This window comes from Orycteropus afer, unplaced genomic scaffold, assembly GCF_000298275.1.
Source record: "Orycteropus afer afer isolate SDZICR_OR568_19922 unplaced genomic scaffold, OryAfe1.0 scaffold00050, whole genome shotgun sequence".
NCBI lineage: Eukaryota > Metazoa > Chordata > Mammalia > Tubulidentata > Orycteropodidae > Orycteropus > Orycteropus afer.
In genome coordinates, this window is record NW_006921637.1 from 431,556 (window position 1) to 451,054 (window position 19,499).

The following is a 19,499-nucleotide window of genomic DNA, read 5'->3' on the forward strand; positions in this document are numbered from 1 at the left end:
TGTAGTTTTCCTTTCTAGTGTTGTCTTTCCTTGGTTTTGGTATTTGTGTTACATTTGTGTCATAAAATGAGTTTGGGAGTACTTCCTCTTTTTCTGTGTTCTGGAATAGCTTGAGTAGCATAGGTGTCAACACTTCTCTGAATATTTGATAGAATTCTCCAGTGAAGCTATCAGGGCCAGAGCTTTTCTTTGTGGGAAGTTTTTTTTATGACCTGTTCAATTTCTTCCCTTGCTTTGGGTCTGTTCAAGTTCTCTATTTCTGAGTGGGATAATTTAGGTAGGTCTTGTGATTCTAGAAACTTGTCCATCTCTTCTAGGTTCTCAAATCTATTGGTGTAAAGTTTTTCATAATATTCTATCAGTATCTTCTTTTATTTCAGTTGCTTCTGTTGTGATGACACCATTTTTCTTTACAATTCTTGTGATTTGTATCTTTTCCTTGTTTTCTTTTGTTAGGTCTGCCAGTGGTTTATCGATTTTATTAATCTTTTCGAAGAACCAGCACTTTGTTTTGTTGATTTTCTCGGTAGGTTTTTTGTTTTCTGTTTCATTTATTTCTGCTGTGATGTTTATTATTTCCTTGCTTCTGGATACTGTAGGATTCTTTTGTTGTTCTATCTCTAGTTGTTGGAGTTGATGAGTTAGAGTGTTGATTTTGTTTCTTTCCTCTTTTTTGATGTATACATTTATTGCTATAAACTGTCTTCTCAGTACTGCTTTCTCTGTGTCCCATAGGTTTTGGAAGGATGTTTCTTCATTCTCATTAGTTTCTAGGAATTTTTTTATTTCAGTTTTATTCTGTTCTGTAACCCAGTAGTTTTTGAGCAGTGAGTTGTTCAGCTTCCATATGTTTGAGGCTTTTTCCTTGCTCTTCCTATTATTAATTTCTAGTTTATAGCATTGTGGTCAAAGAAGATACTTTGCAGTATTTCAGTGCTTTTGAATTTATTGAGTCTTGTTTTATGTCCTAGCATATGGTCTATTCTGGAGAAGGATCCACGTGCACTGGAAAAGAATGTGAATTATGTTTTTGTTGGGTGAGATGCTCTGTATATGTCTATGAGTTCCAGGTACTGTTGAGTTCCTCTGTATCCTTGTTGAGTTTTTTTCCAGTTGACCTGTCCGTCCTTTAAAGTGGTGTATTAAAGTCTCCTATTACTAGAGTTGGGAGCTCTGGTAGCATAGTGGCTAAGACACTTGCCTGCTAACCAGACGGCTGGCGGTTCAAACCCACCAGCCACTCCTCGGAAGGAAGGTTGGGCAATCCTACTTCCGTAGTGATACTGCCTCGGAAACCCAAGGAGGGGTCGCTATGAGTCGGGGCCGACTCGACGGCACATAACAACAACAACAACAACATTACTAGAGTTGTCTATTATCCCTTTTAATTTAATTAATATTTGCTTCACGTATTTTGGAGCACTTTCATTGGGTGCATAAATATTTATTATTATAACGTCTCCTTTGTCATTTGAACCTTTCAGCATCATATAATGTCCTTCTTTATCTCTTATGATGTTTTTCACCTTAATGTCTGTTTTGTCAGAAATCAATATTGCCACTCCTGCCCTTTTTTGGTTTCCATTGACTTGGTATATTCTTTTCCATCCCTTAACTCTTAATATGTTTTTATCTTTGTGTCTAAGGTAGGTCTCTTTTAGGCAGCATATCGACGGGTCTTCTTTTCTTATCCAGTCTACCACTCTGTTTCTCTTGATAGGTGCATTTAGTCCATTCACATTGAGTGTAATTAGTAATAGGTATGAATTGATTGCTATCATTATATTGTGTTTTTTTGTCATGTTGTTGGTGTTTCCTTGGTCCATTACTTTTCTGTGCTGAGTTCAGTTTGTTGGCTAATGCTTTCTCCCTTTTCTTCTTTATAGTTGGTTTTGTGCTTATTAAACCCATATGTTTTCCTTCCTTCTGGATTTGCTTAGAAGAATTGTTATTTTTCTCTGTGGTTACCTTGGAGTATATTCTTGTCTCTACATTTTTAGAACAGTGCATGCTGCAGACACATTGTCCTGTTTTCCTTTCCATTTGAGGGTCTGTACCTAGAAGTTTTATTCTTGTGATAGGTTAGTTGCTGTTGTTGTGTGCTGATTGAGTTCCTTGATTTTTAGGTATAATGTTTTATGGTCTTATTTTGAGTATCTATTTCTGATTTGGTTTTAGTGTTGATGCCATGTATCCTGGGTTTGTTGATCTCTGTTGTAGGTTGTCTATTGGAAGGACTTCCTTAAGTATTTTTTGTAGAGTTGGTCTGGTTTTCACAAAGTCCCTTAATTTCTGTTTATCTGCAAATGCCTTGATTTCACCCTCATATTTGATGGATAATTTGGCTGGACATAGGATTCTTGGTTGGAAGTTCTTTTCCTTCAGTGTTTTATATGTGCTGTCCCACTGCCTTCTTGCCTGCATGGTTTCTGCTGGATAATCAGAGCTTAGCCTGTTTGATTATTATAAGTAATATTACTTTTTTCCCGGGCACCTCTCAAAATTTTTTGTTTTTTGTTTTGGAAAGTTTGATTATAATAGCCTCGGTGTTTTTCTTTTGGGGTCTATCTTGTGTGGGGTTCTATGATCTTCTTGGGCAAATATCTTTTCTTCATTCATGATGTGGGGGAAGTTTTGTGTAAGCAGGTCATCCACAATTTTCTTGGTGGTCTTTTTCACCTCTTCTTGTTCTGGAATTCCAATGAGTCTTATATTGTTACGTCTCATGTCATCGCATATAATTCTTATGTTCTCTTCATTTCTCTTAAATCTTTGTTCTGATTTTTCTTCATACAGGCTAGTGTCCAGGGATTTGTCTTTTAGTTGGGATATGCGTTCTTCAGCCAGTTCTAACCTACTCTTTTGTGCTTCTACTGTGTTGTGTAACTGTGTCATTTTGGTATTCATGCTCTACATTTTGGTAGACATCTTCTGCATTTCTAACTGCTGTTTTTTGTATGAGTTCTGATTGTGCATTAATCTTAATATTCTGTTCCTCAGTGATTTTCCTGAGTTCCTCCAGGGAACTTTCTGTGTTCTCCTTGTTTCTGTTTGGGGTTTCCTTAGGCTCTTGTATAGCTCTATAAACATATCTTCTAAATTCCTTCTCAGATAATTCTGTTGCCTCCTCTTCCTCCATGTATAATGAGACCTTTGTGGTTTAACTTCTAATGCCTTGTCCTGTTCTTTTGTTTGATTTGAGGTTGCCTGTTGTTTACTAGACATTTTGAGGTTGTCTTTAACTGTTGCTTATGTGTTGATTTGTTTTGTCTTGGTTTTATGGTTTAATATTTTGAAAAGGTGAAGCTGGTGTATTTTATTTTATTTTATTACTGATTCAGGTATGCTGGGTCGCTCCACAGTTTTCTTTGTGATGGTGAAATCACTGTGTGAAATGTGGATATGGGTTTCTGTTTGTCGTAAAGAGGGTTTAGAGTTTGAACCCGAAGGTTTTATGTTGGCTGAATATGGTTTCTTCTATTGAATGAGTGCAGTTATCAGTGGAGAAGGTGAGAGCAGAAGGAGGAAAACTTGCTGTTGCTAGGGTTGGTTTCTAGGGCTTTAGCGGGCTGGTACTGATGATGTCATACTGTTATTTCCAAGCCCTTGGCTCAATTTCAGGAAAGATTCTGTTGTTAGAGTGTCGCCACTTTCCACCAGGCTCAGATACACTCAAAGACCCCACTCCCAAGGCCCCTCAGTGCCACAAAGCCGATCCAAGGCAAATTCCTGGGTCCATGTTCGGCCGCGGATGTTTCTCTCCCCAGCCTGCCTGCCTGCAGTGCTGGCCCAACCCACCCAGACCATGATTGGCTCGGGAGTTTGTCTGTTAGTCCACCTACTTGTGGCGCCAAAGATGTGCGTGGTTTCAGCTGTGCTGGAGTTGGGAGAGTGCCTGCTAGTTACCTGTGGTCCTGATATTAGTGATAAAGACAAGCACAGACCTATTAATGCCTCTCAAGCTGACCCAAGCCTATTCAGTGACCTGATGAGGGAGGAGTGAGCTCACCCTCCTGGAGCACCAGTGAGCTCTCTGTTTGGGTTTCAGTGGTGCTGCATGTGCCCGTTTGCACCTAGCCAACCCAAGTTACTGACAAAATCAGGTGCTAAAGGCAAATCCTTTGGGTGTTTGCTGGTATGTTGGTGTAGTCACTGGTATGCTGATATGGGGTGTCTTCTGCCTTGACCCAGGGAGGTCTCAGGTGGCCATTCTCACCTGCTGGTCACTTCCCCAGTGAAGTCTCTAATGGCCTTTCTTGGCTGCCTGTCCACTTTTCACTGGGTAGATCTTCTTTAATTTTTTTCCTGGTGCCTTTCGTCTAATTCTACTCCTCTGTGTTTGGTGCACTCTGATTCAGTGAGCTGTTCAGAGCACCAAAATCCCTAATTCAAACTGCTGTACCTAGTTTTTCAAGCACTAAGTTGCTAGAGGGAAATAGTGTGGTGATTACTGACGAGACTCCATTTTGAATCCCTTTTTTAACTTTTTCCACTAATAGTCTCATATAATACTTGTCCTTTAGTGATTAACTCATTTCACTCAGCATAATGTCCTCCAGGCTCATCTATGTTATGAGTGTTTCATGTATTTGTTGTTATTCTTTAACATTACGCAGTATTGCATTGTGTACCATAGTTTTAATATCCATTCATCCATTGATGAAGATTGTTTCCATCTTTTTGTTATTGTGAATAATGCTGTGATGAACATGATTGTACATATATCTGTTCATGTCACAGCTCTCATTTCTGTAGGCTATATTCCCAGTGGGATGTCAGGATCATACAGTATTTCTGTTTCCAACTTTGTAAGGAAGAGACATACCATTTTCCACAGTGGTTGTATCATTTTACACTCCCATCCACAGTGTATTAGGGTTCCAGTTTCTCCACACTCTCACCAGCATATGTTGTTTTCTGTTTTTTGAACATTACTATTAATGCTGGGGTGAGATGATATCTCATTGTTGTTTTAACTACTCTACTCACTGCTGCTGAGTCAATCTGACTCATAGCAACCCCTCCTTGGGTTTCTGAGGTGGTATCACTATGGAATTAGATTGCGCAGCCTTCCTGTTGAGAAGTGGCTAGTGGGTCCAAACTGTCAGCTTTCTGGTTAGCAGTCAAATGTCTTAGACACTCTAATGGCTAATGATACGGAGCTCTGATGATGTAGTGGTTAAAGCATTCAGGTGCTAACCAAAAGGTCAGTGGTTTGAACCCACCAGCCACTCCACAGAAGAAAGATGAAGCGGTCTGCTTCTATAATGATTTACAGTTTTGGAAATCCAATGGCATTCACTATGAATCAACTTGATGGCAGTTAGTTTTCTTGGAACAGCTAATGATAGCATTTGGCTGCTAACCAAAGGGTTAGCATTTCAAATCCACAGAGAAAGATTAGGTAGTCTGCCTCCATAAAGATTTACACCATTTGAAACCCTATGGGGCAGTTCTACTCTGTTCTGTAGGGTCAGTGTAAGTTGGAATTGACTGAATGGCAATGGGTTTTTGGTTTTAGTAATGGCTAATGATAGTTATTGTTTCTTTTTTTTTTTTTTTTAAGATAGTGAGCATTTCTTTACATATTTGTTAGCTGCCTGAATGACTTCTTTGGTGAAGTGTCTGTTCATGTCCTCTGCCCATTTTTTAATTGGATTGTTTACCTTTTTGTTATTGTGTACAGTGTAATGAGCTGCAAGGTATAGTTTTTCTAGCCATAGTCTTTGTAACTCCCACCAGATTACTGGGTGGGACCGTGCAAACATGTGTCAACTTGACTGGACACTGGTAGTAGTTATTTCTTATAATGAGACTGGCAATTAGCTGTGAGCAACTGAGTAGCTGCTTTTAAACTCCTGATTATTAAAGTCATCCACCTGGGGTATTTCTATTGGAGTAGCACAAAGTAATCTTCTGGGAAAGTTCACTCTCTCTCAGGTGTGTAGAACTCTGATGTTGGGATTGGTTAGTTTTGCCACTCTACCAGGCTTAAAATGAGCCCTCCTACAGGCAGAGGGGAAATTTCACTGATGGCTGAGAGAGATGTCCAGCCGAGAGATGCCTGGCCAAGAGAGATGCCCAGCTGAGAGAGATGCCCAGCTAAGAGAGACCCCCAACTGAGGCACAAGACAGAGCAGCAAGCTTACCTGGTGTGTTAGGCTGGGTTCTCTAGAGAAGCAAAACCAGTAAAGCTTATATATACATATAGAGAAAGAGAAATTTATCTTAGGAAAATGGCTCACACACTTACAGAAGTTGGCAAGTCCCAAGTTCTTGGATCAAACATCAAGCTAGAGGCTTTTCCCTACTCACACAGCAGCAGGGGCTGACAAGCTCAAGGTTGGCAGGCAGTATTGGCTGTTGACTCCAACAAATGACTGATCGAAGTTCTCCAGGCTGAATGGTGGATTGTTTGCTCACAGACAGTTGTAGGCAGCACAACAGAATCCCAATCCACAGAAAAGTGTCTCATTCCCCAGGATGTTCATAAATGTATTGGAAGCAGGCCACACCCTTAGGGAAATTCCCCTTCAACAGATTGGCTGCTCAAAACATACACATCTGATCCCATCATGGGAATAACCCATATCACAGTTGCTTAAACTACACAGAATTGTGGTCCAGCCAAGTTGACACACAGCTCCAACTATCACATCTGGTCTATAGAGGCAGAAGCCAGACCACGAGGCCAAGGACCAGAGAGGCATGTCTAAGGACACAGCAGAGGAGAGACTGTCCTGATGGAAGAACTGTATCCTGAGTGTGTTCCCAAACCTGAACTGTAATCTGTTGCCTCCCTAATAAACCCTGTAATGTGTGAGTTCTATGTGGCCACTGCAGCAAATTATCGAACCCAGCAAAAAGGTGGTGGGTGCTGCAGGAGGGACAGTGGGTGTCAAGGTTGGCAAGCTTCATAGGAACAGGCCTTGGGCTGCTGATAGTGATTCTGTCTTCCTCTTGTGTAGTTAGAGAAGGTCAGATGATGCCACCTCCCTGCCCCTTTAGCATTGAGGTATTAGAGTTTTCTTTAAATTTTAAAGATTAGTCCCTTGTCTGATACATCATTGTCTATTTTTTTTTTTTTTTTTTTTCTCAGTCTGTAGGTTCTCTTTTTACTCTTTTGGCAAAGTCTTTTAATGTGCATAAATGTTTAATTTTTAGGAGGTCTGCGTCATCTAATTTGTCTTCTGTTTGTTCATTTTTAGTTATGTTTGATAGTGTATGCCATGTATCAGGGCCCATAAGTTTGTTCCTATTTTTTCTTTGATGATCTTTATCGTTTTGGGTTTTACAGTTAGGTCTTTGATCCATCTTGATTGCATTTTTGTATATGGTGAGAGAGGGATCTTGTTTCATTTTTTATGCAAATGAACATCCAGTTTTGCCAGCAGCATTTGTTAAAGAGACTATCTCTTCTCCATTTATTGGGTTTTGGCCCTTTGTAAAAGATCAACTATCTATTGGTGAATGGTTTTACTTCTGGGTTCTCAGTTATGTTCCATTGGTCTATATATCTGTCGTTGTACCAATGGCAGGCTGTTTTGACTACTGTGTCTGTATAATAGGTTTTGAGATCAAAGAATGGGAGGCCCCCTACTATGTTCTTTAGTAGTGCTTTGCTTATTTGAGTTCACTTTCCTTTTCATATAAGTTTGTTGTTGTTGTTGTTGTTATTTGCCGTCAAGTCGGCTCTGACTCATAGCAACCCCTCCTTGGGTTTCCGAGGCAGTATCACTACGGAAGTAGGATTGCCCAACCTTCCTTCTGAGGATTCATATAAGTTTAGTGATTAGTTTTTCTGTCGCTTTAAAGAATGCTGCTGCAATCTGGATCAGAATTTCATTATCTTTCTAGATCACTTCAGGTAGTATTAATATTTTCACAATATTAAGTCTTCCTATCTATGAGCACAGTATACTCTTCCATTTATGTAGGTTTTGTGTAGCTTTCTTGTATTAGTGTTTTGTAGTTTTCTTTCTGTAGGTCTTTTTATCTCTGGTTAGATTTATTCTTAAGTACTTCATCTTTTGGGTGGTTGTTGTCACTGGTATTGTTTTCCTGATTTCCTTCTCATAGATTTCTTTGTTAGTGTAGAAGAATACAACTGATTTTTTGTACAATGATCTTATATCCTGCCACTTGACTGAATTCTCGTACTAGTTCCGGTAGTTTTCTTTTGTAGTCTTTAGGATTTCCTATTTACAGGATCATATCATGTGGAAATAGAGATAGTTTTACTCCTTTGCCAATTTGGATGCCATTTTATTTCATTTCTTGCCTTATTACTCTGGCTAGAACTTCCAATACGATTTGAATGCTGTTGTTAATGTGCCGTCGAGTCGGCCCCAACTCATAGCGACCCTTCCTTGGGTTGCTGAGGCAGTATCACTATGGAAGTAGATTGCCCAACCTTCCTTCCAAGGAGTGGTTGATGGGTTTGAACTGTCAGCCTTCTGGTTAGCAGTCAAGTGCCTTAGGCACTATGCTACCAGAGCTCCAACAATACTGAATGGGAGAGGTGATAAAGTGTGTCTTTATCTAGTTCCTGATCACATGTGGAATGTTTTCAGTCTCCCTTCATTGAGAATAATGTTGGCCTTTGGTTTTGTACATATGCCCTTAATTATATTGAGGAATTTCCTTTCTATTCCTATTTTGCTGCATGTTTTTATCATGAATGGGCATTGGATTTTGTTAAATCCTTTTTCTGCATTGATTGATATGATCATGTAGCTTTTTCCCTTTGTTTTATTTATTTGGTGAATTATGTTGATTGTTTTTCTAATGTTGGACCATTCTTGCATACCTGGTATGAAATCTACTTGGTCATGAAATATTATGTTTTAGATATGTTGTTAGGTTTTATTTGCTAGTATTTTAATGAGAATTTTTGCATCAATATTCATGAGGATTATTGGTCTATAATTTCTTTTTTAGTGATATATTTGCCTAGTTTTGGTATCAGGGCTGTGCTTGCTTCATAGAATGAGTTCAGGAGTATTCCATCCTTTTCAATGTTCTGTAATAGTTTGAGTAGAATTGGTGTCAGCTCTTTTCTGAATATTTGGTAGACGTCACTAGGGAAGTCATCTGGGCCAGAACTATTTTTTCTATCTGTTGGGATTTTTTTTTTTTTTTAAGACCGGTTCAGTTTCTTCTTTTGTTATGGATCTTCAGATTTTCTACCTCAGATTGTATTAGTTTGTGTAGGTACATGTTTCTAGAAATTTGTCCATTTTTTTTTTTGGCTTTTCAAATTTGCGAGTGCAGTTTTTTATAGTACTCTGTTATTACCCCTTTCATTTCAGTAGCTTCTTTTATGACATCTTATGTTTCATTTCTTATATGTGTTATTTGCATCTTCTCCTTTTCCTTTGTTAAAAAAAAAAAAAGTTACTGCCGTCAAGTCATTTCTGATTCATAGTGACTCCTCCTTGGGTTTCCAAGGAGGTGTCTCTATGGAAGTAGATTGCCCAATCTTCCTTCCAAAAAGTGGCAGGTGGGTTTGAACCACCAGCCTTCTAGTTATCAGACAAATGCCTTAGGCACTGTGCCACCAGAGCTCCCTGTCCTTTGTTAAATTTGCCTTTAATTTAATTTATATAATTTGACATTATATAATGTCCTTGTCTCTCTTGCTGGTTTTTGCCTTAAAGTTTATTTTATCAGAGGTTAATATTGCCACTACTGTTCTTTTTTGGTTGCCATTTGGTTGATACATTTTTTCAACCTTTGAATTTTAACTTATTTTTGTTTTTGTAACAAAGATGTGTCTCTTGTCGAGAGCATATTTATGGGTCACGTCTTGTCCATTATACTCTCTGTCTCTTTACTGCAACTAAATGCAATTTAATCCATTTACATTAAGTCTAATTATCAGTAGGTATGAATATTATGCTATGATTTTGTGGGGGTGTGGGTGTTGATGATTTCTCTGTTCAATGTATTTTTCTGTACTGAGTTTATTTTGTTTATGGATTTTCTGATCATTTCCTTCATTGCTATTATTTTAGTGTTTACTAAGACTTTATGATTTTCTTCTTTTTCATTTTGGTGAAAAGGTTTATTAATTTTCTTTTGAGGTTACCTTGTAATTTATTATCTTCCTATTTTATGATAAGTCTATAATCTTGAATTCCTCCCCATTTGGAAGTTCTGTAACTACATCATTTATACTCTTTTTGCTTTATAGTTATCATCATTTACAAATTGACATCTCTGGTTCCCTGTTTTCAGTTTATTTTGTTTTTGATACTTGTGTATCTGGGTTGATTTCTGAGTGATATTGTCCTGTGTGTTAATGTCCAGTTTTTGTCTGCCATTGTTGGTTCTCTGTCTGAAGGACTCTCATTAGTATCTTGTTTAAGGTTGGTCTGGTTTTTATAAATTTCTTTAATTTCTGTTTATCTGGGAATGTTCTAATTCTTGATTACCAGTGTTTTTCTTTCAGCGTTTTATGTATGTCATCCTATTGCCTTCTTGCCTGCATGGTTTCTGCCAAGAAATAAGCGCTTAGTCTTTTGGTTCTCCTTTGTAGGTGACTATTTCAGTTTTCCCAAGCTGTTTATAGGATTCTTTCTTTGTCTTTTGTTTGAAAAGTTTGATTATGATATGTGTGTTGATGATTTTCTTTTAGGGTCTTTCTTATTTGGGGCTTGTTAAGATTCTCGAATTCATATCTTCTCATCTTTCATGATACTATGGAAGTTTTTACCAATACATCTTTGACAATTTTTTCTCTGTGGTTTGTGTGGGTTTTTTTTTTTTTTTTTTTGGTCTCTTTCTGTTCTTAAGTTATACCTCTTGATAGTGTCTCACGTAGTTCTTAGGCTTTCTTCATTCTTTTCATTCTTTTTATCTGATTGCCTCGCTAATAGATTAGTATTAAGAGACTTGTCTTCAATCTCGCTAATTTTCTCTCCCATTGATTCATTTCTATTCTTTTGTCCTTCCAATAGGTTACCTATATCTGAAATGTTAGCATTAATCTTCTGCATTTGTATTTGCTATTTTTTATGGTTTCTAGTTTTCCATTTATTTTGTCAGTTTGTTCTTGTATTGTTTTTTGAATTCTTCTAGAGTTTTGTCTCTTTTTTCTTGCTTTTGTCTGTGTTTTCGTCAAACTGTCTCTCTGTCTATTGAAAATACCTAAATAAAATTCTTTTCAATTCCTTATCAATTAGCATTATCAATCTTCCTTTGGAAGATTTTCCAGCCCTGTGTTTTGGTCACTTGTTTGAGCCATCTGGTCCTGTTGTTTTGTGTGATTTGAAATTGTCTTTTTGTCTCTGAGACACTGTTGTGTTCTTGTATTAATTTGTTGGCTGTATGTTGGTTTGCTTTACCCTGAGTTTTTGTTTTGTTTTGTTTTAATATATCCGGGCAATAGCACAGGTGTCTTATTCTGATTGGTAGTTTGGTAGCACTGGAGTGTTCACCGCCTGTCTCCAGGTGGATTTGGTATAAGTATGGATGCAAGTTTCTGATCTCTGATTCTGCAGAAAAGCTGAGGGCTGGCTTGGGGGTATTGACCTCTGTTGTTGATCCAGTTGTGCAGAAGTGGGTGGTGGCACTCACTCAGTGGGCAGGCTGGCAGGTGTGTTTGTGGCTGGATAGGTTTTCTGGCTGTCAACTGCTGGGGAAGTATAGGAAAAAATTAAAAGGAGGGGGAGGGAAAAAAAAGCAAAATGGAGGGAAAAATGGTTGAAGAGAGGAGACCAAAAAAGTGAGACAGAAGAAAATCAAATAACAAATAAATAAATGTGGCACAGTACTGGTCCAAGTGCTAGCTATCAAACATATGGCAGAGTGACACTACTTAATGCGGAGGTGGTGGGGCATGAGGCAGTTGCTCAGCCAGATCAAAAAAAGAAAAATGAAGGCCAGAGGAAGAAGAAGGAAAAAAAAGATAAAATAAGGAGGAGATAATAGGGAAGAACTGAGAATGAAGGTAAAAAGAGGAAAGAAAAAAAAAAAAAAAAAAAAAAAACGTGGCTCAGGTGTTAACTGCCAAACACAGCAGCAGCAGGAACATGGAGCTCACTCTGGGGAAGTGCACACTGACGTCCATTGGGGAGGATGGGCACTACTCACCACTAGGGGTCAGGGCTGGGAACCGGCACCACTGCATTTTTTTCAAAAGGGGGTCTGAAGAGGAAGAATAAAGGGAAATAAAGAAGAAGATAAAAAGGAGGAGAAGAGGGAAGAACAAAGAAGGAAAACAGCACAGTACTGGCAAAAGTGCCAGGCATCACACCTGACTGCATGGGAATGCAGCAGTCACTCCACAGAAGCACACACTTCCAACCAGGGAGTGGTATGGGTAGGCATTCCTAACTGCATGGACAGCAGGGCAAAGGAGATTAAAAAAAGAAAAAGGATAAGGGAAAAGGAAGAGAAGAAAAGAAAATGTGAAAACTAAAAGAAAAGGGGGCAAAGAGGGAAGAACTAAGCATAAAGATGAAAAAAAAAAAAAAAAAATGCTGGTAAGTCCTGGGCAAGTAGGGCTGGTTATCTGGTTCCTGTGCTGATTGGGCAACTGCTTACAATAATTCAAAATGCCTGTGCTGTGCCAGTTGTCAGTTTACCACTCCACATTCACTGTTTTTGTTCAATCTCTTCCTCTCTTCATATTTGATATACTTCTTTATCCTTTCCTTTGAAGCTCTGGGTTCCAGGATTGTTATCTGTATCTATTTCACTTGGTTTCTCAAGTTTTTGTTTTAGAGTGTCTGGACCAGGACATCTGCTTAGTGCTTCATCTTAGATCCTCTTTAGTTCCCCCTCTTAAACTCTCAAAAAAAATGCTCTTTTTAATAGCTTGAAGATCCTTCTTTCCTCTGGATTTCTGAAGCATTTGTTCTTTCTTCTTATTTGTTATTTACTGTCTTGCACTTTAAATATCTGTATAAATCCCTCATTCCCTCCATTATGGTGGTTTCCTTATTTTACATAAATATATTACATGCAGAACACTTAAAGGAAGTACGTTGCATATAGTTGCTTAGTTAATATATGTTGAATTGAATTAATGAATGTTTAAGTTAAGGAGGAATTCAGTTTTAAGCATGTGAAGATTACATTTTTATTAAAATATTTTAATTTTATTTTATTTATATTTTCTCCTTCTATTTCTGAAAATTATTTGGGACCCAGTACAGTAGTAAAATAAACACAGCACAATTCAGGTTGTTTTTTCTTAAGTAAGGTTTTAGAAAAATGAGGATCCTAGATAAAATAGTACTGTAATTGAGTTCTGAACTTTGCTCAGAGTTTCCTGTTAGTCAATCTAAAAGGGAAAACTGAAATAAATTCTAACTAGCTTTAAATTTTGGTAGATTTTTTCATGATGTTTTTATTAAAAAGCATTGAATAGCATAGTGTGCACATTCATTTGTAATTTACAATAGATTTAGATGCATGCTTTTAAAAGTTTTCTTGATCTTGTACTCTGGGAGGGAGCACATTGATGATAGGGGAGACAGGACTTCTGGCCCCTAAGTCTTCATTCTAGAACATGTGGATTTGCCCAAGTAGGCTAGAATTGACTCTCTAGCTGTCAAAGTAGTCAAGCCAGCCAGTGGTAACTAAGATTGGGCAATCTACTTCCGTAGAGATAATGCCTCAGAAACCCAAGGAGGGTTCACTATGAGTTGAATCGACTCGATGGCATTGAGTTTGGTTTCTTTTTATCTTTCTGCTAACAATGTCAGAGGGGATTACAGCCACTTTGTACCTGCTTATTTGAGAGCTTAATTTAGTGAGGCTTTATTTATAGAATCCTGCACTGCATTAGTACCAGGAGTGTTACTCCAGAGATTTTGTTTACCTTGCTGGATTACTAGGGGCCTGGAAACTATGTTTTTTGTTCATTTCTGAGCTTGGGCACTCCCAGACTATGTACGTTGTTGTTGTTGTTGTTATGTGCCGTCGAGTCGGCCCCGACTCATAGCGACCCCTCCTTGGGTTTCCAAGGCAGTATCACTACGGAAGTAGGATTGCCCAACCTTCCTTCCGAGGAGTGGCTGGTGGGTTTGAACCGCCAGCCGTCTGCTTAGCAGGCAAGTGACTTAGCCACTATGCTACCAGAGTTCCCAGACTATGTATATAGGTTCATTTTAACTCAGCCCATGTGAAGGCAGGCCTGGATAGGAATCCTCAGGGAGAGTCTCTGATGGACACATTTTGTTTGTCTACTTATTACTAGGTATATGTCTCTTCCTGATTTTAACTTTATGAAGCAATCTCACTTTCTTCACTCTGATTCCAAGGAGTCCATGGCTTTGTCTTTTGTCCCCAAATAGATGTTATCTGTGGTGGTTACGTTTGTGTGTCAACTTGGCTAGGCCTGGTTGAATGGCTGGGCAGCTGAATGTAGTTATTCTCCGTGGTGAGACTGGTAATTAACTCCATGTGGAATCTGTTGGAGCTGAGTAGCTGCTTTGGGTATGTGGTCTGCCTCCCATATATAAGAAGCAGCTTTGGCAATGGTCTCTAGCTTATGGCACACTTGAACCCTGCACGTGGCCATGTCGTTGTTCAGCAGCCTGCCATGTTCTGCTGATCTTGTGACCTTTAATGGACTTGAATTGATGACCTGCCATGTTGTTTGGTAACATTGGGACTGTGTCTTATTACTTGGGCTTGTCAGTCTCAGCAGCCAGCAGCTGTCTAAGTGAAGAAAAGCCTCTAGCTCCAGTGGGCTGGGAGCAGGAGGCAGAGCTGAAGCCCAAGGTTGAGGGACTTTCACCCAGCCCCTAGACCTGGCACATTGAACTTGGACTTAAAGCCTCTAAACTGTAAGAGAATAAACTCCTGTTTGTTAAGGCCATCCCATTTGTGGTACGTTCTTGTCAGAGCAGCTCTAGGGCACCAGAACATTATCCCAAGTAACTCAGTGTCTGAAACAGCGTGTGCATGTGTGTACATGCTCTCAAGCACACACATCTGAGCACCCAAAGTGTCACTTCCTCTTTACTGCTATTTTTCAAATTTCTCTTTACTTTTGACTCCTGGGGATTTCACTTCACTTACTTTCATACAAGCTCAACTATGAAAGAATGTGTGAGAATATTTGTTACATTTTTAGCCAGCATTTTGAAGAGTTTTATTGTGGAAGAGTTTTAAAGTAATCTTTTCTGTCATTTTGCTGGGGTTAGGGTGACTTTCTCTTTCATTTTATTGATTTTTTTTTTACTCTGAAATTAAAATCATTCTTTATATTTAGTGTAATGAAAATACTTTGGTTTATTTCCTTTGTCTTAAGAGTCTTCAGGGAGAGTTGGAGCCAGCATCGTTTTCCTGGACATATGAAGAAATTAAAGAAGTTCATAAGCGTTGGTGGCAATTGAGAGATAATGCTGTAGAAATCTTTTTAACAAATGGCAGAACACTCCTGTTGGCATTTGATAACACCAAGGTAAATTTAGCTTCATCAATAGATATATTTTTAAGTGATCATATGACCAATATAACTAACTCTATCTAGTCATACCAAGTTTATGAAGACCTAATTTATTTGAACTTTAATTCAGTTTCTGAAATCAAATAAAAATTGCCTTATTCTTTAATCCTAATTAAAATAAACTGAATCCCTGGGTGCTGCAAATTGTTACATGCTCAACTACTAGCTAAAAGATTAGTGGTCCAGATCCACCCAGATTCACCTCAGAGGGAAGTCCTGGTAGTCTGCTTCCGAACATCAGCCATTGAAAACCATGTGGTACGTAGTTCTACCCTGACACACATAGGGTTGCCATGTGTCAGAGTTGACTTGACAGCAACTAACATAACAATTAAAATAAACTCCATTAGATAAGGATTATTTTTATCCTTCAAAATTATATTAAAGTCCACTTCCACAAAACATCTGACTGTATCTGTAAAAATTTGTAAGTAAATGAGTGAATGTTGTTGGGTGCTGTTGAGTCACTTCTCACTCATAGCGCCTCTTTACCGCATAGTAGAACTGCCTCATAGAGTTTTCTAGGCTGTAATGTTTACAGGAGCAGATCACCAAGACTTTTGTCCTGGGGAACCAATGGTAGGTTTGAATTGCCAGTCTTCTGGTTAGTAGTATGAGTGCTTAAACTTTGAGCCACCAGGGCACCTTGAATAAATGAATAACCACCTGAAAGTAGTTTTAACTTGCTCAGTGGTATAGTAAAGTCTATCTTTGACAAAACCTCTCTTGATCCCCAAATCTAAACCAAACCCATTGCCATCAAGGTGATTCTGACTCATAGTGACCCCTGTTGGGTTTCCAAGGCTATAAATCTTTATGGAAGTAGATTGCTTCATCTTCCTCCTATGGTGGGTTTGAGCCACCAACATTCTGGTTAGCAGTCAAATGCCTTGCCCATTATGCCTTCAGAGCTCCTTTCTTGACTCCCACATCCCCTCTACCATTTCTCTGCTTTGTTATATAGAAACTATTAGAAAATGTTGAATGCACTTGTTGCATCTAATTCCTCCCCTCCAGTTCTCCTTTGAAATACTCTAGACTTTCTTTTCACCACTCTACCTATAACTTCTCTTGTCAGGGTCATGTATGACCTCCAGGTTGCTTAACCCCATAGTCATATTTCTTAGTCCTCATTTTACTTTATCCTTCAGCAGCATTTGGCACAACTGATTATACATTCCTTCCTTAAAAAACCTCCCTCATTTATTTGTCTTCTAGGTTACCACTTTCTTTTAGTTCTTTTACCTCCCCAGCCATTCCTTCTCAGTCTTTTTTTTTTTTTTTTTTTTAAACAGATTCTTCCTTGGAGTGTTCCTGGGCTTGTTCCTCAGACCTTTTTCCTCTTTTCACCCAGTCTCGTGGGTTTAAATACCATCTATATTCTAACAGCTTACAACACTATCCCCAAAACCTCTTCCCTGAATACAGTCTTCAAATCTTTAACTCTCTACTTGGCACGTCCACTTAGAAATGCCATATGGAGGTCTAACTGACATCTCAAAGTATAAAAACTTCTTTCTCCCAAAACCTCTTTCTCGTTTTCCCCATCTCAATAAAGCGCAACTCTATCTTTCTGATTGCAAGGCCAAAAACCTGGGACTTATCCTTAACTCTTCTCTTTCTTTCTTCTCCCACGTCTACTCTATCAGTAACTCCTACTGGTGTTCTCCCCTCAAAATATGTCTACAATATAACCATTTCCACTGCTGCCATCCTGGTATAAGCCACCATCATCTCTTGCCTAAATTGTTACTAAATCCTGCTAACTGCTTTTTCTGCTTGTGTCCCAAACAGCAGCCAAAGTATGTCAGATCATGCCAATCCTCTGCTCAAAACTTCTAGTCACATACAGTGTCACTCAGTTAAAGCCAGAGAGCCCTTACAGTAGCCTAATAAGACCTTGAATAGAGTGGCAACTGTTTCCTCTATGACTTCATCTTCTACCATTCTACCATTCTCTCCTTTCGCTTCACTGTCCATGGTGACTTTCTTTTCTTTGACTATGTCAGGCACACTGATGCCTCAGGGCCTTTGCACTTGTAGTTCTATCTGCCTGGCATGCTTCTTCCATTGGATATTCATGTAACTCATTCTCTCACTTCCTTCAGGCTCTCTGACCAGATATCTTTTTATCACAAAAATATTTCATGGCTACTCTATATGAAATAACAACTTATCTCTTTATTCTACTTCTTAGCTCCCTTACTTTGCTCTGCTTTTCTCTATAGGACTTACTGTTGGTGTGTTGTTAAGTGCCGTTGAGTCGGACCTGATTCACAGTGACCCCTCCTTGGGTTGCCAAGACTAGCATCCAAAATTGTTTGCTTTTCCCCAATTGAATGCAAGGACTTTGTTAAGTGCTGTACCAGAAGCACCTTGAACAGTACTGGTATGCAATAATTAGGTGGAGAAAGACCTGGGTTTGAATTTCAATTCTCCATCAGTTAATTTCATTGGGCAAAAAAGTATTTCTTTGGAGAACTTGAGATTAGTAACATGGACATAGTATGGGTTCTTTGGAGAAAAATGTCTGTGAGCCTAAAATTAAAATCTAGGATTTACACCCCCTTTCATTTTAGGTTCGTGATGATGTCTACCACAGTATACTAACAAATAACCTTCCTAATCTTCTGGAATATGGAAACATCACTGCTCTGACAAACTTATGGTACACTGGACAAGTTACCAACTTTGAATATTTGACTCACTTAAACAAGCACGCTGGCCGCTCCTTCAATGACCTCATGCAGTACCCAGTGTTCCCATTTATACTTGCTGACTATGTTAACGAAACACTCGACCTCAATGATCCTTCCATCTACAGGTAAGTAAAAATGTTTCATTGTTGCATTTATGAAGGTTTTTATTATGAAAATTTTCAAACATGCACAAAAAAGGAATGAAATATATAATGAACCAAGTATACCAATCACCCCAATTCAACAATTATGAGGATTTTTGCCAAACTTACATCATCTTTTTTTTCTTCTTTTCAATTAAGTCAAATCACAGACATCTTGTTATATCACCCCTCTCTTGAAAAAATAATACGATGTTCTCTCACTTACAAAAAGTTAAATTGGGGGGAAAAAATTAGGACATTTTGTTACATAACCACAGTGCCATCTAAGAAAATTAGCAATAATTCCATGGTATCATCTAATACCCAGTCCATTTTCAGATGCCCCCTGATGCTTTAAAAGATGTCTTTATTTCCTTTGGTTGTTGTGTCTCTAAAGACATACATCTCGAATAACCTTCATTTTGTTTATGTGTATTTTCCTCTTTCTTTCCTTCTAAAATTTACTGTTGAAAAGAGTCATTCATTCTATAGGATATCTCACAGTCCGTGTTCTTCTGATTATTTTCTGTAGTAATATTTAACTTGTTCCTTTGGCCTCTGTATGTATATTTTTTTAATTTTTATTTGATTTAGGTCACAGTTTACAGAGCAAATTCATTTTCCATACAGCAGTTAGTAACACATTTTGTTTAATGACATTGACTGCAATTCCTCACAATGTAACAGCTCTATTCCCACTTCCTCCTGGTAGTTATCTTTTCCCTATGTCCTTCTTACCCATTCACTCCCATCCACCCCCAAACTGTCTCCCTGTGCAAACACTGCCCTTCTGTTCTCCCAAACCTTTTACTTAATGGCTTTATCAATTGGTGAATATTGCTTGAATCAATTATTTCACTAGGGGTTACAAAATGGTTGTTTCCAGTTCTTTCATTTCTTCTCCGTTTATTAGAAGAAATATACAAAGTTTGTCTGGGATATTTTTTTGTATCAGGAGAGCACAAACGTCATCAGAAGGACTTAGGTACCAACTTGAAGTGGTTCTTACTGGCCAAAGATAGAACAATCTCAGCATCAGAAAGTATAATGACTGCAATTGAAAACATTAAAATAAGAGGTTCCCGCAAGATGGTGAACTAGGCAGAAGGACTGCACAGACCCTCTTCAACAAAGAAAAGGAAAACCAATTAACACAGACACAGAAGATAATCCTGGACCCCTGAGCCTTGA

The 19,499-nt window shown here is 38.5% G+C and overlaps 1 protein-coding gene across 1 annotated transcript in view; it reads left to right on the forward strand.

Moving 5' to 3' along the window:
* Positions 1 to 19,499, forward strand: part of LYST (lysosomal trafficking regulator) — a 339,163-nt gene that overhangs the window by 194,662 nt on the left and 125,002 nt on the right. The window contains 2 exon segments of the mRNA XM_042780645.1: positions 15,269 to 15,421; positions 18,046 to 18,290. Of these exon segments, the coding sequence (XP_042636579.1) occupies positions 15,269 to 15,421; positions 18,046 to 18,290 (398 nt within the window).